The sequence below is a fragment of the Taudactylus pleione genome, unplaced genomic scaffold (genome assembly GCF_031769625.1).
Source record: "Taudactylus pleione unplaced genomic scaffold, aTauple2 ptg000959l, whole genome shotgun sequence".
NCBI lineage: Eukaryota > Metazoa > Chordata > Amphibia > Anura > Myobatrachidae > Taudactylus > Taudactylus pleione.
Genome location: NW_028285360.1, coordinates 3,838,302 through 3,860,844, shown reverse-complemented (window position 1 = coordinate 3,860,844; position 22,543 = coordinate 3,838,302). Strand labels below are relative to the sequence as shown.

Genomic DNA, 22,543 nt, shown 5'->3' with positions numbered 1-22,543 from the left:
GCCAGAGAGAGTTTCTGTAGGCTAACAGGTGATCTGATTACCTTAAATTTCTGTAAGTCAGGAGTTGCGAATATGAAAAGAAATACGCGAGCAGCTGCAAGACTGATTTTTGTGGCTGCTTCTCGCGGGTGCTAAGAAGCAGCCACTGCAGCCTCCTATGCCTGTGGGGGGAGCAATCAAGCTGATCGTGCCCCCCACTGGTTATGCGCCGGGGTGAGGGGGCTCACTGGGCACCCCTCGTCAGCGCCCTGCAAAACTTTTTTTTTGTTGTTGTTAATAACCTCCTGTGATTAGGCCACGCCTCCTCTTACCCGGGCCCGGCGCGGCTCTTGGCGGGCCTGTCCATAGGAACAAAGCGACTCTGTTCAAATAAAAGCTTCAGTTCCATTTTCCATTGCTCAGATCAGAACAATTCAACACTAGTCAATGTCACAAATCTGTACAAATTCATACGTAGCATGTGTTTACGATAATTGTTTTTTTTTTTTTTTGGATAAGTACTTTTAAAAAAATGAAGCGTAATGTGATGTTGAAGTGAAGTTCATGGCCCTGCGCGATCAGTTCACTGGCCTCTACAGAAGAAGACATCTGTTATTTTCCTATGTGCAATTTAATTTCCTCTGTCAGCCCTCCTATCACGAAGGATACTGGAAGGATGTATACTTCCCTGAAAAGGAAGTTGATTATGTACAACGGCAGTACAGTCTCCACTTCAGTTAGACATTAGGCATCTCTGTTAAAAAAAGTAAGATTAATAAACTGATGTATTTAAACAGCTTTTAGTGGGTATGCTCCCTCCAGTTTTCACACCTATTCAATTCCAAAATTGCAAAAACAGGATTTGTGTGGAAATTCTTGCTGTGAAAATGGGGACATCAGCCTGTACCCCAAAAATGGCAAACTAACATAGGATAACAGAATAGAAGTATATTAGAGGTCATATTAAATAGATTTGTCGTACTTAAATTAAGTCAAATGGCTGTTATATACATTTAAAAAAAAAATTATAAAAGCAATGTTTTCAGCAAAGTAAGTGCTCTCATTAAATTCGGGGTACATAAAAATAGGTATAAATATATATTTGGGTCATTTTATGGGACTTAAAAAAAAAAAAGTGCAAAAACACTGGCTACTCCCATCTGCAAGACTAAAAACACTTGTTTCACTCATAAAGCACCCCAATATACCTGCCTCATACTTTGAACCCAAGTGTCCATCACTTTGCACTGTCACCCCAAAAAAGACGTAATTATTGGGCAATTAAAAATAATTAAAAACTTCAAAGTGCCTAATTAGTCATCGGGGTGGGGGAGGTTTGGTATCCCAGGGGGTCTGAACCAAATCCCGACATCTTTACAGTAATAGAGATATTTTCCTCAAGTTAGGAGAAGTGAAATTTGCGGTAAAATTATTCCCGATAAATTATTGCGGCTAATTGAATAGGGGTTTTTTCACATGAAAACTTGTAACCGCCGGCTACTTGAATACCTCCGATGTGTAATAAGATATCTGTATATATATGTATACAAATGAAAATACTCCCATGGCAGGCAAAATTAAACCTAATGGTAACTTTCGTTTTTAAAGAGATTTTTAATTAAACATTAAAATAAAATACTCATACAGGCAATCAAAATCCCATTATTTTTTTTCTTTCATAGGCTTTTAAAGTATATTTTAAGGCTCAATTTAAAAAAAAAAAAGACAAAACTCATCTGCCTTACAGTAGGTTGTTAATGTGTATTGAACCTAGCTTTTTTTGGGCACCAAAAAAATAATGAAGTATGAAGAAAAGGAATGTATAATGACTGAGTCATTCAAGGTTGATAAAACATTTTTTTTCTGGAATCTCCATATTCTGATGGGCAAAGGGCCAAAATTTCAAAGTGATTTGTTGATTAGGCACTGAAATAGGAATGTTTTTCCACATACACCTCGGATAAAAACGGAGAATCAGAAGTGGCATTTCCGAGCAATTTTTTAAAACTTTGCCCCCCAATATCTCAAAAACTATGAGGGCTAAAGAAGAAAAAAAATTACATGGGTTTGTTGCTGTGTGGTAGTATTAAGTGTACAAAGTTTCCTGAAAATCTGAGATGGTGGGTGTCACAATACATTTTTTCTGGGTGATTTGAGATGGAATGACCCCCAGGTTAAGTCGCGATAACCATTCTCAGACTTAACCCATTCCCGACAACGCTAGCAGCACGTTGAATTGAATAGCTGCGGGAGCTCCCTCCCGCGGCTATTCAACATCACACTGAATTGAATTTGGCCCAATGTATGATATATCTGGAATATATACTTTGTATCATATCATAGAATCTTGGAATACTTGCAACTAATTATTGATTCACACAGACAACACCTGCTCTGAAGGCATATCAAGCTCATATTTTATCTATAGAAGTGTAAAAGATTGTGGCTTTAGATTTGGATATATATATATATATATATTCCATAGACAAAAAAAACCTTAGTTTCACATGTCCCATTAAGGCTTCTTAGTCATGATCTGAATTTTCACAAAATCTACTGAATTTATGCCACTCAAACTAAAAAAAAAGCAGTGAAATTACGATCATTAAGGCTGACGCCTTGCGCAATACAGATATGGTATGCCATCACAGCCTGTGGTTAACTGCAGATTCAGCACTCTCACTGAATGAGATTGCTGTCACTCAAAAAATGGTGGAGCTGCGAATTCACAGAATTGTGTGCTCATTGGAATACACTCATGCAGTTTGTGCAACTGAGGTCTGAGCAGTTATGTGGCTCCCCACATCCCATTCAGTGCCCACAATCTTCCCATTCGATCACCACAACAATCTCACTGGGTTTCAACATCCCTTTTACACTACATTTATCTCATTTAGAATACACATTCAGCTCCCTTATTTTTAAAACTATCATACTCTGTCTATGCATGTACACTTTCTTCCCCTATATGTCTCCATGCTGCTATATATTCCCCAATCTCTACTGCTGTGTGGTCTCCTAACTGTGCTAGTCTATATTCCCTCATCCGCACCAATCTGTCTTTCACCAGCCGCACCGCCTTGCATCCATGCCTTCCCCTCAGCCACGCTGCTGTCTTCCTTTCATCTGTGGCACTCTTTCTTCCTCCAGCTGCACCACCTTGTCCCCCAACTGTGCAACTGTGTCCTTCCCCCATCCACACCACTCTGTCTTCTTCCCCATACACACGAATCTGTCTTCCCCAATCCCTACTGCTGTGTGGTCTTCCAACTGTGCTAGTCTGTGTTCTCTCATATGCACCAATCTCTTTCCACACCGACCTGCATCCATGCCACTCTGTTTCCTTCTGCACCACTGCTTTCCCCAAGCCATGCTGCTCTGTCTTCCTCTCCTCTGTGGAACTCTTTCTTCCTCCATCTGCACCACTCTGTCCCCCCTAACCGTGCAACTCTGTGTCCTCCCATCCACCCGTACTACTCTGTTTTCCTCCCCATCTACACCAATCTGTCTTTCCCCAATCCATACTGTTGTGTGTTCTCCCATTTGTGCTAGTCTGTATTCCCTCACCTGCACCAATCCGTCTTTACCCATCTGCACTGCTCTGTCTCCCCCTGTTCATGCCACTGTCTACCCCCCATCCACGTCGTTGTCCCCCCAAACTGTGCTACTTTGTTATCTGCGTCACTGTTTTTCACCCATCTGCATCACTTTGGCTATCTCCCCTCTGTACTGCTTAATCTTCACTTTTGTACACACCTTTCTGTCTTGCCCATTCACGCTGCTCTATCTCCTCCCCCCATCCACAGCACTCTAATCCCATCTGCACAGCTCTATCTTCTGCTCCGACCTCAGTTGCATAGACTACATATGTGTATTCTAATGAGCACACAATTCTGTGAATTAGCAGCTCCACCATTTTGTGAGTGACAGCAATCTCATTCTGTGAGAGTGCTGAATCTGCAGTTAACCACAGGGTGTGATGGCATACCATATCTGTATTGCGCATCAGCCTTAATGATCGTAATTTCATTGCTTTTTTCAGTTTGAGTGGCAGAAGGCTTTGTGAAAATTCAGGTAATGTCTAAGAAGCCTTAATGGGACATGTGAAACATAAGGTTTTTTTTTGTCTATGGTATTTCATTGTTTTTTTTTTAAATTTATTAACTGTCATGATTTGGAGGAGCAAACTGTCAACAAAATTGTACACTAGCGCAGGTGGAAGAGGGGCCATCAAAAAAGAGGTGGTTTGGGAGGTGCAGAGTGAGAGTCGGCTGCATGGGCGGGCTGTAGGCGTGTGGGGTAGCAGCAGGGCAGTGCACAGAAGCATCAGAGGGCGACAGATGGACTCACTGGTGCTGGGCAACCACCTGAGAAAATCTAATAAAAAAAACACAGATGCATGGACGTATCTGGGAGAGCCATCCATGCATCTGTTAAAATTAATGTGTAATATAAAAAAATAAATAAAAATTACGTGCCCCCACAGCACAACAAGCATCGGGCTTTGGAGCCCCAGTGCTGGTTATGTTAAATACAGGGGACAAACAATGTAAGGGTCCCCTAGAAAAAAACTGAATTCTCCCATAGAGAACTCCCAAGGGGGCATGGTGTTTAAGGGGCTACACCTCAAAAGCTATTAGAGGTACAGAGCTGAAATTTGGCATGGGTGTGTAGAACCGTTGCTAGGTGCTGCTAAATTTCAGAGCAAAAAACAAACAATGAGGATTTGGGAGTTATCTAAAGCGCCAACTGTCAGTTTTTTTCTGACACTCAATCAAGACCACTTTTCTGCTATACACTGGGATTTTTGGGAAGGCATAACTCAGGGTAGGGAGCTATTTAGACTTGGGGTTTGTTTTATCTGGTAGCTATTGTTCCAGGGTATGTGCTGTTGGGGTTTAGGTAATTGAGAAAGATTTATTACCTCACAAATCCACCATTATAGAGGTAGGAAGCTTCAACGTGTTGCGCAGCCTCAGTAGGAGCCTCCAGCAGGTGTTAGTGGCAGCGGTGCGGGCAGTTGTGGTGTGGGCTGTACGACCCAGGGGAGATAGCAGCAGACGGATGCAGGCTGAAAGATCCGTGATACCTGCATCTGTGTATAAATAAACGAACACAGAAGCAGGGATGGGATCAGTGAGAGTGGTTCTGTGTGTAATTAAAAAAAACCTGTGTAAGAATGATTACAAAAAAATGCCATTTCCCCCCCCCCCAACCAAAAAAAAACAACCAGCATCGGGCTTTGGAGACCCAGTTCTGGTTGTGCTGAATACAGGGGTCCCCCTTATTGAGCACAACCAGCACCAGGCTATTCAGAGCCAGCCCTGGTTGCCAAAATATGGGGGGCAAATGACCAGCACCGGGCTCTGAGCCGGTCCTGGTTCTGGAAATAACGGGGGGGGAAATGCATAGGGTCCCCCTGTATTTACCAGAACAAGCATTGGACCCTTTCTAGCGGGGGGATGATGCCACAGCCAGGGAAGCCCTTTCACCAGGCCCCCCAGCCGAAGCATCACCCCTGACAGCTAGTCAGCCCGGGCCGGGGATCCCTGGGGAGCTGGGGGGGACCCCCTTCTCCAGGGCACACCAGGTCCAGGCTGATAGCCCAGGGCTATCCACAGCACCCCTGGGCGGTGGGTGCTGGGTTGATTGTGTAGTGTGGTGCATATGAAAATATAAGTATTGTCTTTTGCAGTAGTACTACAGGTCCCAGCAGGCATCCCTGCATACTGGTATTTGGAGAACCACAAGTACCAGCAGGCGGGGAATTAAGGACCCGCTACTACCTATAGCACCCACCCATGCTAAAGAAATATTAAAATAAAACAGACACCGTTTTTTTTCAATATTTTATTTTTCTGCAACTTCACCTGGGGGACGGCAGCTCTTTTTCATGGCTTCCACTTCCCCCAGGACTTTGCGGCATCTTCACCTGGAGGGCGGCGGCCTTTAAGTTCTTTTTCGAGGCCGCCGCTCATCGAAGACTTTCCTGCGTTTTCTTTCTTCAGCAGCTCTTGTCTGCTGCTACCCGGCCGACAGACTGGCTGGAAGGCGCCTGGAGCTGGCTTTATATAAGCCAGGTGAGGGGGCGGGATGATGACGTTGCGAGCCGTGATTGGCTCTCGTTGGTCATCTTTGAATTTCAAAAATGGCGCTGAGGTGCCATTTTAGAAATGGGCACGCTCGATTCTCACCATTGAAGTCAATGTTGAGAACCGCTCATTGGTTGAGAGGCGGAAGGCTCGCCTCTCTCAGCCAATGAGCGCTCCGCCCCGGGATTTCTGTACTGAAATCCCGCAGCGGAGCTGTCATTTGGGTCCGCGTTTTTGTGTTTGTTTTTTTTGCCAAGATCCTGGATTGCCTACTTTGGAACGAAGAGGACAAATCAACGCATAGGAGGAGGTGAGTATGGATTTTTTTATTACAGGTACGCTATGGATAATCTGCTGGAGAAGGGGACAGATTGGCTACAGGGATACATAGGTGAGTGTGTGTGTGTGTGTGTGTGTGTGTGTGTGTGTGTGTATGTTTTGATAAAATGTTACTTTTCTATGGTGTGTGTGCAAGGTTCGCAAAATACACGCTATAGCGCGTTTGTACTCGCTATAGAGAGTTGGGGACCCAATTTTAAAAACTAAGTGGGTCCTGTAGGACGCGCTGGCGCTGTGTGGCTTTGCTAGTGCTACAGCAGCCAATCGCCGCTGCCGGCGTCTATTCAATCATGCGCGGCATCTCACCCAATCAGCAGGCAGCTTCCTTCCTTCCAGACACCGGCTGGCCCACCACACTCAGTCCCAAGACCACCAGCCCCCGCCCACTGCCCGGGAGCAGAAGCAGTACCTCTCCCCAGCCGGACCCCGTCCGACGTCTGCATGCGGCTCTCACCGTTGGAACAGGTGAGAGCCCAGGAGTGAAGTGCAGCACCTGGGAGCAGAAGCAGCGCCCCTTTCCCCCAAGCGGGAGGACGTCCCCAGCGGCAGGATGGCCCCGGCAGCAGGATAGAACCTGGCGGCAGGATGGCTCTAGCAGCAGGACGTTCCCAGCACGCGGATGGCGGCAGGATGTCCCCGGCTCCCTGATAGCCCCGGCAGCAGGATGTCCCCGGCACCTCAAAAGGCCCCGACAGGAGGACGTCCCCAGTGACCGGATGGCTCCGGCAGCAGGACATCACCGACACTTCGACAGGCCCCCAGCGGGAGGACGTCCCTGGCACTCGGTGACAGGACAGGTCCTGGCGGGAGAATGGACTCTGCACCAGGAAGGGAGGTAGGCCCCAGTAACATACACGACAGGTGCTGTGGCTGGTGGGGGGGGCAGAGGATAACTACCTGCGGCTGCTGTTGATGCAGTGCTGATGCTCAGTGAAGAGTGCTGGGAGGGGGTGTAAAGCCAGGACGGGTGGCACCAAATTAATTTTAGAGTTCATACCACCTGGTGCCTTTTATTAAATGTACAACAGAGTAGCAATAGCATCTAATATATAACAGCAGTAATCGCAAATAATATGGGTGGGGGAGGGCCTCTGCTACTTCTACTACTTTAAGCTTCTCTATATTTTACCCTTACCGACTTCCTAGCCCTAGCACTGCCTACCCCTAAAATCCTCCTTGCCTCCCCAGTACTGCCTTAGCTGTTATTTACCAATGCCCCTCCCTACACCCAGTCTTGCCTGAACTAAACCCACTCCTTGCCCCCCCAGTACTACCCCAGCTATCCTCTCCCCTTGCTCCCTCCCTACCCCCAGCACTGCCTGCCCCTAACCTCTCCATGCCCCTAGTACTGCTGCAGTTGCTATTCATCCTTGCCCCCTCAACCCCAGCTTCTCCTTGCCTTTACCCCCAAGCTCTACCCCAGCTGCTACCTGCCCTCACCGCCCATAATGTCTAATGGGAACTAGAAACAGTGGAGTAGGACCCCAATTTTTTAAAGCGAGGTGTTCCTGGGACTCACAATTTTTTTCATTCTGCGTGATCACTGATATGTGTTCTGTGCTTTTTTAATATTGCTATTTGCTGTGGAACTACAGGTACCAGCAGGCCCGTAATACCCCACATGCTGATACTTGTGGTTCTCCAAGTACCAGCATGTGTGGGAGGCTTGCTGGGCACTGTAGTTCCACAGCAAAGCCAATATTTTAACTTTAATTGCACCACACTTAACATAATAATGAACCCAGCACCCACCTGCCAGGAGTGCCAGGGATAGGCCGTGCTATCAGCCTGGGCCTGTTGTGCCCTCAAGAGAGGGACCCCTTTATTGGGGGCCAGGGATTCCCGGCCTGGGCTTGCTTCGGCTGGGGGGCCCAGTGAAAGGGCTCCCCTAGCTACCCAGGGTTCGGCGCTGGTTCTGGTAAATACAGGGGGACCCTACACATTATTTTCCCCCTATATTTTCAGAACCAAGACCGTCTCAGAGCCCAGTGATGGTTGCGCAGAATAAGGGGGACCCCTACGTCGTTTGTCCCCCTTTTTTTTTTTTTTTTTTACATTAAGCACAGAAGCACAGACGAGTCTCTCTGATCCTGTCTTTGTTTCTGTATTTGTTTATTTAAACACAGATGCAGGTATTGCGAATCTTCCAGATTCGAGCCTGCATCTGTGTGCTGCTACCTCCACCTGCCCCTAACACCTGCACCACTGCCACCCGCACCGTTAACGCCCGCTACCATCCCCGAGTCCCGTCCGCAGCTAACACCCGCTTAATTCCCCCGAGCTCATCGACATTACCGCCTGCAGGGGACAGCCATTTTGGTGCACCCAGGTGAAGCCACAATGAGTATACCTGCTGGAGGCTCCTACTGAGGCTGCGCAAGGAATTGAATCTTCCTATCTGTATAATGGTGGATTCGTGAGGTAATAGTCTAAAAACGGTAATGTTCTCAATTACCTGAGCCCCCAAAGGCCATATTCTGGAACAATAGCTACATAATAAAACAAACCCCAAGTCTAAATTCGCCCCCTACCCTGAGTTATGCCTTCCCAAAAATCCCCCATAGAGAACAGCAGAAAAGTGGTCATAATTGAGAATGTCAGAAAAAACTGTCAGTTGGAAATTTAGATTGCTCCCAAATACTAATTTTTTTATGTTTTGCCCTGAAATTTGGCATGCAGCACCCATGCCAAATTTCAGCTCTGTACCTCTAATAGCATTTGAGGTGTAGCCCCTTAAATTCCATACCCCCCCCCGGAATTCTCTATGGAAATCTCAATTTTTTTCGATTCAGCATTAATAAAAGGGTATATTATTTTTTTATATATGTATTGTAATGTACAGTATCTTCGAAACAAAGGAGCTGTGGTGCAGGCATATAAAGATATATGCCCGCACTCTCTTATACCCATATCATAAAAGCTTACATGCTTAGATCAAATTATGAGAAAAATCCCCTTTGTTTTATTTGCTGCACACACATAAATTTGCAGTGTATTATTGTTAGTGCCAATAGCAAAAGTTTTTCTGTGTTTTATATATATATATATATATATATATATATATATAAAAATTATACAGTTTCTTGCTAAAGTACTCACCCCCTTGGCTTTTTACCTTTTTGTTACATTACAACCTGTAATTTCTTTTTTCTTTTTTTTATCTGAATTTTATGTGATGGATCTGCATGAAATAGTCTAATTTGGTGAGGTGAATTGAGATAAATATATATAAAAAGAATCTTTATAAATAAAATTATAAAAATTGGCATGTGCATATGTAATCATCCCTCTTGCAATGAGGCCCCTCAAAAGTTCTGGTGCAACCAATTACCTTCAGAAGTCACATTATTAGTGAAATGAAGTCCACCTGTGTGAAATCTAAATGTCACATGATCTGTCAGTATAAAGACACCTTTTCTGAAAGGCCCCAGAGGCTGCAACACCTAAGCAAGAGGCATCACACCATGAAGACCAAGGAGCTCTCCAAACAAGTCAGGGACAAAGTTGGTAAATATCCACATTTTTGATGATCCCCCGAAGCACTATCAAATCCATCATCAAATGGAAAGAACATGGTACTACAACAAGCCTTCCAAGAAAGGGCCGCTCACCAAAACTCACAGACCGGGCAAGGAGGGCATTAATCACAGTGGCAGCACAGAGACCCTTTGGAGGAGCTGCAGAGTTCCACAGCAGAGACTGGTGTATCTGTGTAGGTGACCACAATAACCCGTACACTCCATAGAGCTGGGCTTTATGGAATAGTGGCCAGAAAAAAGCCATTACTTAGTGATAAAAATAAGAAGACACGATTTGAGTTTGCCAAAAGGCATGTGGGCAACTCCCCATATGTATGGACGAAGGTGCTCTGGTCAGATGAGACTAAAATTTAACTTTTCGGCCACCAACGAAAATGCTCTGTCTGGCGCAAACCCAACACATCCCAAGAACACCATCCCCACAGTGAAACATGGTGGTGGCAGCATTATGCTGTGGGGATGTTTTTCAGCAGCAGGGACTTGGAAACTGATTCGAGTCGAGGGAAAGATGGATGGTGCTGAATACAGGGATATTCATGAGCAAAGCCTGTTTGTCTGCCTGTGATTTGAGACTAGGACGGAGGTTCACCATCCAGCAGGACAATGACCCGAAGCATACTGCTAAAGCAACACTCGAGTGGTTTAAGGGGAAACCTTTAAATGTGTTGGAATGGCCTAGTCAAAGCCCAGATCTCAATCCAATTGAGAATCTGTGGTCAGACTTGAAGATTTCTGTTCACAAGCCGAAACCATCAAACATGAAGGAGCTGGAGCAGTTTTGCCTTGAGGAATGGCCAAAAATCCCAGGGGCAAGATGTGGCAAGCTCATAGAGACTTATCCAAAGGGACTTGCTGCTGTAATTGCCGCAAAAGGTGGCTCGACAAAGTACTGACTTTATGGGGATGAATAGTTATGCACGCTGAAGTTTTCTATTATGTTGTCCTAAATGTTGTTTGATTCACAATATAATAAAACACAACTTCACAGCTGTAGGCATGTTCTGTGAATGAAATGATACACACCTTCAAACAAGCAATTTTAATTGTAGGTTGAGAGGCAAAGGGGTATGAATACTTTTGCAAGGTACTGTGTATATATGTGTGTATATGTATACACAAACATACACACACACACACACATTGGTGGCCAAAATTGCGGACACTATTTGCAATTTGAATGTTTTTCAACTTCGAATGCTTATAAAAACTGTTACATTTCATGCAGTGCAATGATTCATATATCAATTAAAGGAAATTTAATGCTGAATTCAACACAATAAACACAGGTCAAATATTTGCATTACAAGGGAAGTTGTGCACTGAAAACAAAGCTGGTGAAAATCCCTGTGTACTTATGATCTTACTGTCCTATCAGTATTTCGTTGGGTATCCTTTATTTTTCAAGACAGCAGCACAGCGACGTGGCATTGAGCCAACCAATGTTTGGAGCTCTTCCTTCTTTATTATATGGTGCCATGAGACAATTATAGCCTCAACTAATTGTCTTTTATTGAAAGGACGCCTCAGATGTACAAGGTTTTTAAAACTGGTAGGTAGGACCGTAACATCATAAGTGAACAGGGAATTTCACCCTAAGTGTTTATTTCACTGTATAACTTCTCTTGTATTGCAAAGATTTGGCCTCTGTTTATTGTGTTGAATTCAGCATTAAATTTCCTTTCATTTGATATATGAATCATTGCACTGCGTAAAGTGAAACAATTTTTAAAAGCATTCCAAGTTAAAAAACATTCAAATTTCAAAATGTGTCCGCAATTTTGGCCACCAGTGTATATATCTTGTGAGTAGCCATCACAATACATTGTGTATATCTTGAGATCAATTATCTGATGAGTAGTTCATATGATAATTAGACAATAATTGAAATCAATGTATCTGTGTTTTGACCCTATTTAACGCAAGTAATTTTAAGTTTTTATATATATATTATAAATTTTCTCTAAGTGTGCCCCACAAAGGGTGGTTCTGATTATCTCTCTGGCCTAACCAAATTCGGAATAATCAGCATTTATGCAGCCACACGTCCCAATCCATCTGCTTGTGAAAGCACCATCTTCACTATCAGTGCACATTTTTACTAGTGCTATAGCTGAGATCTTTGTGTACTCTCAACTCTGAATAGCCCACAATTCGCCACGTCACTCTCTGCACACTTAGCTTACAATGCAAATGCCAGTTGCTACCCATTTAAACCAATACAGCCGCAAGTAAAGATGTGGCTGAGATAGGTACTACTCTGAAACAGAGGTAGTTGTACAAAGCTGCTCAGCTCAAACGCATGTGCAGTGCAAAAAATCACAGGTACCATCTGCAAAATGGACTATGTTCAACTATACATCAACCTCTCATTTTGGTTTGTTTTTCTCTTTGCCAGGCCTTGTTCATAGGACACACATGTCATCCTCCCATGTTGACCGCCCTTCAGAAGTGGTTGATGTTGGCGAGAGAGTGTGGGTGAAGGTCATCAGTCGTGAGGTACAAACCAGATCAGGTCATATATTTTTAAATAAAGGATAGATTGGAAAGTGCTTTAAAATGTGCACAGAAGTGAATAATTTATAATCATTTTCCACAGAAATGATATATGTCCCTGTTAGGGTATATAAAATATATCTTGGTGTAGAATACATAATGCTTAAATTAGTAATGGTTTAGAGCTGCAGTCAGATACTTTGCCTAGGGCAGGGGTCTCAACCTATAAGACCCTGTGGCCCACATTAAAAAATTCATCGAAGCCCGAGGACCACTAATCTATACTGTGGTATTTAGACCCTGCTGCTTCCTCACACAATTATGTCCCATAACTGTCCCCTCCTACAATTTTAATTAGGTCCCAGAATGGCTCCCCTCATCCCACAATTATAATTATGCCCCATAACTGTCCCTCCTACTCAATTATGTCAGATAGATGCCCCCATCCTCAAACATTTGTGTCCCATAACTGCCCCCCTCTGCAGTGCCCCCAGTAGTACCCCTTATACAGTACCCCCAGTAGTGAACCCCCCCCCTATGCAGTGCCCCTTTATGTAGTGGTCCCTCCTATGCAGTGCCCCTAGTAGTGGTCCCCCCTAAGCAGTCTCCCAAGTAATGATGCCCCTTGTATTGCGTCCCCAGTAGTGGTCCCCCCCTATGCAGTGGCCCTTACATATATTGGACAAAGGCAAACAAAAAAAAACACTTACCTGAATCTCTGCATCTGCTGCTGTCTGCTCCTCCGTCCGGCGTCCTACTGGCCCGCTCCGCACTATGGGAAAGACGTCATGACGTCTTTTCCATCGGCCACTGCGGGAGCCGGAAGGCGGAGCTCATGGGTGAGCTCCAGCCCGGCTCCTGCAGTGGGCGCAGCAGCCAGTGAGAGTCTGTTTGACTCTCATTGGCTGCCAAAACAAACACACTGGTGGCGGTGTTTGTTTCTGTGTAGTGCGGACCGCACTCACTGGGGTCTGCACTACAGTAACCATTGGCGGGGAACCGCTCCGCGGGCCACGAGTTGAAGACCCTTGGCCTAGGGGAATGTTCCCTTCTCATCTGTCTGCAGCTTGTGGACATCTGGGGGTCAGCCAAATGGAAACATGGGTTATTATGGTTGAACATCATCTTTGTTGGATGCTTTTCTTACAAGATGATTCAATAGCATCTCTGGTAGATGCTCTTTCAGTCCTTTGGCATTGCCTTTAGCTGTGCATGCTTTCCTCTGTAACAGGTTTCTAGCAGCACTAGCTTAGAGAAGGTCATGTTATGCAGACATTCTTGGCATAGCCGTGGGTCTAGTGCAGGCTTGGCCAACCTGTTCCTCTCCAGCTGTTGTGAAACTACAAATCTGCCACAGTTTTGCTATTAGGAAATATTACATATACCAGAATTCCCTGCCAGTTTTAGTTTCATAACAGCTGGAGAGTCACAAGTTGTCCTGGCCTGGTCTAGTGTAACTTCTGCTTCCTATTAAGTGTGTACTGATTTTACTATCCTCCAACCGTTTGTATAAAAACATATATACAGTCAGGTACATAAATGTTGGGACATTGACAGAATTTTCATATTTTGGCCTCTATTCACCACCACAATGGCTTTGAAATGAAACAAACAAGATGTGCTTTAACTGCAGACTTTCAGATTTAATTTGAGGGTAATTACATCCAAATCAGGTGAACGGTGTAGGAATTACAACGGTTTCTATATGTGCCTCCCACTTTGTAAGGGGCCAAAAGTAATGGGGCAAACTAAACAATCCTAAATCTAACTTTCACTTTTTAATACTTTGTTGCAAATCCTTTGCAGGCAATTACAGCCTGGAACGCATAGACATCACCAGACGCTGGGTTTCATCCCTCTACTGCAAATGTCTTAAGTTCCTGCTTGTTCTTGGGGCATTTTCCCTTCAGTTTTGTCTTCATCAAGTGAAATGCATAACATTCCACTTTTTAGCCTTAAAAAACTCTTTGGTTGCTTTTGCAGTATGCTTCGGGTCATTGTCCATCTGCACTGTGAAGCGCCGTTCAATGAGTTCTGAAGCATTTGACTGAATATGAGCATATAATATTGCCCGAAACACTTCAGAATTCATTCTGCTGCTTTTGTCAGCAGTCACATCATCAATAAATACAAGGGAACCAGTTCCATTGGCAGCCATACATGCCCACGCCATGACACTACCACCACCATGCTTCACTGATGAGGTGGTATGTTTTGGATCATGAGCAGTTCATTTCCTTCTCCATACTCTTCTCTTCCCATCACTCTGGTACAAGTTGATCTTTGTCTCATCTGTCCATAGGATATTTTTCCAGAACTGTAATGGCTTTTTTAGATGTTGTTTGGCAAACTCTAATCTGGTCTTCCTGTTTTTGTGGCTCACCAATGGTTTACATCTTGTGGTGGCCCCTCTATATTCACTCTTGTGAAGTCTTCTCTTGATTGTTGACTTTGACACATATACACCTACCTCCTGGAGAGTGTTCTTGATTTGGCCAACTGTTGTGAAGGGGTTTTTCTTCACCAGGGAAATAATTCTTCTGTCATCTACCACAGTTGTTTTCCGTGGTCTTCCAGGTCTTTTGGTGTTGCTGAGCTCTCCGGTGCGTTCTTTCTTTTTAAGAATGTTCCAAACAGTTGATTTGGCCACACCTAATGTTTTTGCTATCTTTCTGATTCGTTTGTTTTGATTTTTCAGCCTAATGATGGCTTGCTTCATTGATAGTGACAGCTCTTTGGATCTCCTATTGAGAGTCGACAGCAACTGATTCCAAATGTCACACCTAGAATCAACTCCAGACCTTTTACCTGCTTAATTGATAATGAAACAACGAGGGAATAGCCCACACCTGTCCATGAAATGGCTTTTGAGTTGATAGTCCCATTACTTTTGGCCCCTTAAAAAGTGGGAGGCACATCTAGAAACCGTTGTAATTCCTACACCGTTCACCTGATTTGGATGTAATTACCCTCAAATTAAATCTGAAAGTCTGCAGTTAAAGCACATCTTGTTCGTTTCATTTCAAAGCCATTGTGGTGGTGAATAGAGGCTAAAATATGAAAATTCTGTCAATGTCCCAATATTTATGCACCTGACTGTATATTGCTTTTATATAGCACTTTAAGACGAGGTTCGACAATTTTTTAAAAAAAATCTAGGTACCAGCTTAAAAGTTTAGGAGTCAGATTATCATCCGCAACCAAAAATATATATGAAAACTTCTGTAGAACACTATTTGTGCACCTTCAATGCTTCTTAGGCTTCCTAACATGTCATCAGGCCCGATACATGCCTGTCTACGGTACCCAATTCATAGTATGCCCCCGATACATGGTATGCCACACCACAGTGCCCCGAATACATGGTATTGCACTTAAGCCAGAGAGCCAGGCCAATACTCTTGTCTGAGCTGCAGGACCCGCGCCAATTGTGAAACAGACTGCCAGCGCCAACCAAAAGAGACTATAGCACCTCCACTCACAAAACGGGCGTGGGTCCTCATTTGCACGGCTACCACTGATGCTAATGTCATGCAGTGTAGAACGGATGGAGAGGCGTTTTGTTTCCTCGCTGTCATCACTGCCTGGCCGGGGTCTCTGGAAATCTGGTCTTTAGTTGTAAAATCTTAGTCGCCATGGCGACCGGGATTTGTTGAGCCCTGCTTTGAGATTACACCTCACTCTTGTTTTTTATATGTATCTGTTGAATGTTGATGACCTTTGCAACTGCAAGGTATTGATGCGCTTCAAAGAGTGTGTTTCAGCTATCCGTTTAGCCTTGGTCTTTTCACCATGCTCAAAGATAAGCTAGCTACTGACTAGAATTTTCTCAAGGTTTGGAAGGTCTTCTTCTATTTTGGTATGAAGCAAATAAGTGGTCTGATTACTACTGTTCTTGCAGGCATGTCTTGAAGGAGATAATTTAACTCTGCTTCTATAGATTCAGGTCTCAGCCATCAGTCTTTTCATTCAGAAAAATCTGCAGACCTTACTTGTGGAAGTGCTGCATGTGTAACCTCTATACATTCTCTCCTTCAGTTCATTAGAATTGCAACCTGATCCTGACAGTCTTCTAGCACCTCAAACATTTTGGATGCAGCAGAGTTTAGGTAGCTTATCTGATGGAATGCCTTCCTTTTGGTTGTGTCCACAGCTAGGTGAGGTTTGAAGCTTGAGGGCTCTGGGCCTGATTCAGAGCCGCTCGTATGCGCCGCTCGTTTGCTCCGAGTGATGTTCGCACAACTGCTCATGCATATGGGTCGTAATGCGCATGCGCCAACCAGTCAGTGCGATCGGAAATCGAGCGCTCGCCAAACAGCGAGTGCCTGCTAATTTGAGTGACAGGCGTTTGTGGGTGGTAACAGGGGAAGGTGCTTGAAAACGGGGAGTGGTGATCCGAAGGCAGGCGTGCCAAACGGTCAGAACGGGCGTTTTAAGGGTGTGCATAATTAACAAAGCGTCATCGACCATGTCACTTGGTTGTCTCTTGAACTGTTCGCATGATTGCGGTAGGAAAAACCTATCACAAGCACTGCGAGCAGTTCAGATGCCTTTCGATGTACTCGATTAATCAAATAAATAGCGGAGATGACGTAGGATGCGAGCGGCCAGGGGGCGTCTTTACAAAATAGCGAGCGCATGTTTCGTTCGCTCGTTCAGACATAGAGGCGTCAACAGACCGCAAAGAGCGAGCGCTCAATTTAAATAGCCAGCCCCTTTTTCTGAATGAGCGAGCGCAAATAGCGTCCGGCTCTGAATCAGGCCCTCTGTCTTGGGAGTCTCTATTCATAGTCTTTCACATAGAGGCCCTGATTCAGAGCCGGACGCTCTTTAAGAGCGCTCTCTCTGAATCAGGGAGTTTTTTGTATTTTTTTTGTTTCGGCCTCCTGGCCGCTCGCATAGCTGTGGGTGAGCAGCCAAGTGATGGTCGCGACCATCGGGGCTTGCGACGAGAACCTTGTGGTAGGGTCTCGCACCCACAAGCCCCAGAGGGCTTTCGGCTCTAATAGAGCCGGAAGCTCACCCACTGACATCACTCGTGATGTCAGTGGGGCCGCCCCCAAACGGCAGGTGTTCCTTCGGGAATGCCTCCGCTTGGCCAGCCACCCCCCCCTGCCCGCCTCCAGGATGGGGCAAGCTGTCAATCACAATCGACAGCTGCTCCACTTTGGTGCGAGACCCGTAGCGACGGAGCGCCCGTCGCTGGCCGGGCTTGCGCATGCACATTGTTACATTTCTTTTAATATTGTCAATGGGAAGCGATCTTCTGCCAGTCACACATTATACGAATGCCAAATACATACAGAACAGGTATTCTACTGTATGAAAACACAGAACACATCACTTTGCTCAGGATGCATGCACAAGTTATGTAGTATTAGATTGAGAGGCACATGATCAGAAAAACACAGCTGCTATGGCAGTGCTGCATATTTGAGGAGAACAGGATGTGGTTTTGTGCTAACAGCAGGTTGGGGTGAGCTTATTAAGGAAGTGGGAGCAAGACCATTCAGATGTGCAGCTGTCTAGGGAAAATGACCTCTGTTCTTTTAGCATAAAGTAGAATGTAATATTCCATCTCCATAATGAGCCTAATTTATATATGACTGTAATTTGCAGTTTTACAGCTTTGTGCAAATCTTTTCTTTGTAAGTCACCACAGAAGGTCCATAACGCAGTACATAGGGGTGAACAGAGTGCACATTAGATAGTATTAAACAATGCATGGACAACAACAAATAACTCTATGATACATATCATACACTGACCAACAGAACAAAGATTATCCATTCCAGCTATAGACAACTCAGTGAGCATCTGTGATAAGTAGCTAATACGTGTAAACAGTAGGTGGCGGCACTATAACTGATGACAGAAAAAAACTAAGTTATGTAGTTCTAAAGGTCTGACAGATTTTATTAACATTCCAGATAAAAGATGGAAAGGAAAAAATCTCCTTATCCATGAAAGTTGTAAATCAAGGAACTGGGAAAGATCTGGACTCAAACAATGTGGTGCTGGAGTAAGTAATCTCCAAGTCTATACTATCTTTCTTCAATCTGGCCATTCCATTTACAGATGTAATCTACTGACATTACAGGTGTACAGTACATTGACTTGTTCTTCCTCTGTTAGGCAGGATGACAGGAAGAGACGGCAATTCCGGGACTACAGCAAGCAGAAGATTATACTGGAAGCTGTGCTGAATACCGTGTGTAAGAAGTGCGGCTGTAAAGGTTGGTTCTCCGTGTACCAGTCTCCTACATGTGTCGCACTTTTGTAGATTGCACCACAATTTCATGGTGAGAAATATTGACGTGAATTTTTTCAATGGATTGGAACCATAAAAGTAAGGACTACTGACCTTTTGTAATTAGAGTGTTATGGCCACAATATTTTAGTACTCTATCTAAAATAAGATACTGAGCATTCCTATCATATTCATCCTGAGGAAGGCAGTTAGTGGGTGAATTGTGTCTGTTGGAAGTTACAGCAGGAGAGATGCACAACTTTGCTATTGGAGCAGTGTATCATCCATTATATGTGATGTCTTTCCAGCTGGGATTGCATCACCCATAGATATAGTATATACCATTATGGCAGACCCATACTTACCTGAATTTACTGTAAATTTAGGGCAATATGTAGGCAGATGCTTCCTCTCTAATAGCTACATCTACATGTATAACATACTTTCCTACAAATATAAAATCACAGCCTGGAAAAAATTTCCGATATTAACATTAATAACAAATAATGTAGGTGCTCTGTAATAATGCGTGTTCTGTCTTGTGTAAGCAAAATCATTGTTTAAATACTCTATTGTACTGCTTATTCCAGGTCACTTTGCCAATGATTGTTTTATGCAGCCTGGAGGAACGAAATACAGTTTGTTACCAGAGGATGATGAAGGTAATGAAGATGACCATAGGAAGAGTGACAGGCCTGCTAAGAAAAAAAAGAAGGTACGGAATGGAATTGGTAATCCAGAGCAGCAACAAAGGAGTTGGGGAGCATTTATCAGATTAATAATTGCAGTTCTTAATCTAAAAGTAAAACCTTTACTGTCCTGTGTGTGATCAGTGCATAATACAGAAACCTAGCACTGTCACACTGTGACCTGCTGGCATGCCGTGCTTCTTCAGGCTCCTGACATTTGCTGGTCACTGGAGCTCTGTGGTTCATAAGCATACACACTGCTGCAACTTCAGACAGAAACCATTCACATTACTTAAAGCTAATAAATCCAGATTATGACATGCGAGGCTGAGCAGCCACATGTTCTGTATAACTGTATTCAGTCAGATGAGTCTTCAGATTCCAGTGCTAGAGGTCTGCCATTCACTGCAGTACATCCAGGGACCCCTCTTGTTGTAAAGGTGCTGCTATTGACATATTATGATACCATGTCCGATCAGTGCCTTCAAATCATTAATGCCTTTCTCTGAAACCCCATCTTTTTATAAGAGCTTACATCACTCCCACCTGTACAGCTCACACTGGTGCACATATTCACCGCTGTCCCAGTGCCCACTATGAGCCACATATGCTCATCTTGTTTTAGCTGTGCTTGAATGTAATCTCTTATGAACATGTTACTCCCTAGCCTATCCATGCCTGCATTTATTTTTTCTGCCTTGTGTGTCCCTGTTTTCCCGACTGTGTGGCACTATTGAGTACTGTAATAATCTGTGTCAAACTTTTTATAGTTATTAATGTGATATAGTGAGTGTGTGATATGTCATGGATAAGCATAATCCATAATGTTTAGACAGTTGTAGTGCACTCAAGACTGTATAGTGATATGAGCTAATAAATGGAAAGTATCTGGGCATGTTCTTTGTGGGTAAGTACAGTGCTGGGAGAATGCAGGATGTCTGATCGACAAAGGACGTACCCTCTTCACTCTCTTATAACTGTAACAGTTCTTCTCTTATGAGCACTGCACTTTTGTAAATGCTGCTGTGTGAAACTTTTCAAAAACCTCTTGCCATCACAATAAACATAATCTCCGTTATGTCATTCCCCCATTTGTCCAGGCAGTTATATGCCAGCACAGGTTTACAGTTGCCAGGCACAGACTTTCCAAAATGTTCCTTCAGACAATATGTATCTTAAAATTGTGCCTTAGTTTACATCAGGGGTAGTGCCGCCACCATTATGACACATGCAGACATTTACAAAACTAATAGATGGATTCTAAAAATATAATGTGAGTGGCTTCCCTGTCCTTCCTTTTTTGAAGTTTGCGCAGGAGAGGAGGAGGATTTGTAGTCTGAAGATGAGTATATGCTTCAGAACTTTGTACTTTTATGCCACCGTGGGCAGTACTAATTTTGGCAGAGTTTGCTATCCTGAGGCCCAGGCTTCACTGGGTATATAGGCCCTGTTAGGGTTATTCAGTTTGGAGATGGTCTAGTGCCAAAAAAATTAAAAAAAAGTCTCCGCTGTGATGAAAGCAGGAGCAGTAGGAAGGGAGCAGCACGCCTTCTAGGAGAGGGGCTGACCCTGCGGGTGCCACTCTAAGCAGCTTCTAGTTCCACCTTGGGTCACTAGTGCGAAGAGTTACCTACCCCTGGTTTAAGCTATGATTTATTTTCGCACAAAGAATATTCGTATCATTATTAAAGAATATTATTAATTATTTATTATTATATTTTTTATTTATAAGGCACCTCAAGGCCTCTGTAGCGACGTACAAGGGGATAAAGTAGATGCATAATTACATTGAGCAGTTAGCATTATTATAAGGAAGAGGGCACTCATACGAGTTTTTAAAGCTAGGTTGGTTGTCCAGCACCAAATCAAATTATTTATAGTCAATGTAATGTAAATATGTGCACAAACAGAAGTGCAAACCACCACATAACTGAGCCTAAGGATGACAGGTAGAACAATTTACTTCACTTTACTATTTTACTGATTTTTTTCTGAATTTCTCAATAACAAACTTAAACGTAGGGGTGCCGTGAAAACGATGCTGATTTCCTAGGGCGCACTGAGTCAAAAAAGTTTGGGAACCACTGACCTACAGTAATGTCACGACACTGCAAGAGGTGTTAAAAGTTTTGTTGTTTTATTTGTATTCTTAATGTAAAGAACTGGTGTCGCAGAAAGTGTCAGTCTCTGCTTGTTACATGGCTAAACATAAGCGCACATGTTTTCTTTTATACATATCATAAAAACTGAGCCACATTTTTGTTAACATGATTTCTGTGCATCACAAACAATTTAACTAACTGTTTTTTCCAATTCTGAGTTTTAGTTCTCTGAACAACATCATCCTGTTGTCTCATTTCATGTTTTCACATTAGGAAAAAGAAAAGAAGAGAAAAATACACCGGCAAGACAAGGAGGATTCATCTGATACAGACAACTCCTCAAGCTCCAGCTCTAGTAGTTCAGAATCTGAGCCCTCCAGAAAGAAAAGACGCCATGTGGAGAAGAGTAAAAAGAGCTCAAAGAAAAGGAAGAAAAAACACAAGAAACACAAACAAAGGGAATGAGGGAAGGGGCCACTGTCTGTTTACACAGGTTTAGGCCTGCTGAGCCTGGGACTGGTTCTTATGTCCTCTCGACAGCAGCAGGAAGACCCTTCTTCTGCAAGGTGGCTACAGATGGATATATGGAATGTAAGCAGTTAGGTTCTCATAGTGCAGGCCCAGTGGGGATTTTAGGATGCGTTCCCAAATTAAAAACTGTTTTTTAAAAACTTCAGATCTAGATGTGGTTCTTTGTACTTCTCGCCTAGCACACCCTAGTATCATTATTTTGTATTAAGGGGAACATGTGCTTTTGGAATTACCATGTTCATTTTCTTTGCAGAAATGCTTGTTTCTGAGCACAAGTTAATCTGCGCAGTGCTTGTTTTCCCCCAACTGTGTACATGAGCATGACTATAGCTTGTCATTTTTCTTCTCTTTAAAAATATGGAATTCAACAGTGAAAACCATGCTACCAGGTTGTGCCCTCCCAGCCAAATATATTCCTCTCTGATGCATGTCCGTAACAAACTACACTGCTTATTATACATTTTCTGCAGTGCTGTACACGGTAAGGAAGCTGTAGTGCCACCATCTTTTAAATGGTATCTGGATGAAA

The 22,543-nt window shown here is 43.8% G+C and overlaps 1 protein-coding gene across 1 annotated transcript in view; it reads left to right on the top strand.

The window, feature by feature from the left end:
- ZCCHC17 (zinc finger CCHC-type containing 17) overlaps positions 1–22,159 on the top strand; it is a 50,928-nt gene extending 28,769 nt beyond the window's left edge. The window contains exons 4-8 of the mRNA XM_088459983.1: positions 12,345–12,445; positions 18,373–18,464; positions 18,578–18,678; positions 19,283–19,407; positions 21,757–22,159. Of these exons, the coding sequence (XP_088316109.1) occupies positions 12,345–12,445; positions 18,373–18,464; positions 18,578–18,678; positions 19,283–19,407; positions 21,757–21,948 (611 nt within the window). The 3' untranslated portion in view covers positions 21,949–22,159. The remainder of the gene's footprint in view (positions 1–12,344; positions 12,446–18,372; positions 18,465–18,577; positions 18,679–19,282; positions 19,408–21,756) is intronic.
- Positions 22,160–22,543: the final 384 nt, after the last annotated feature.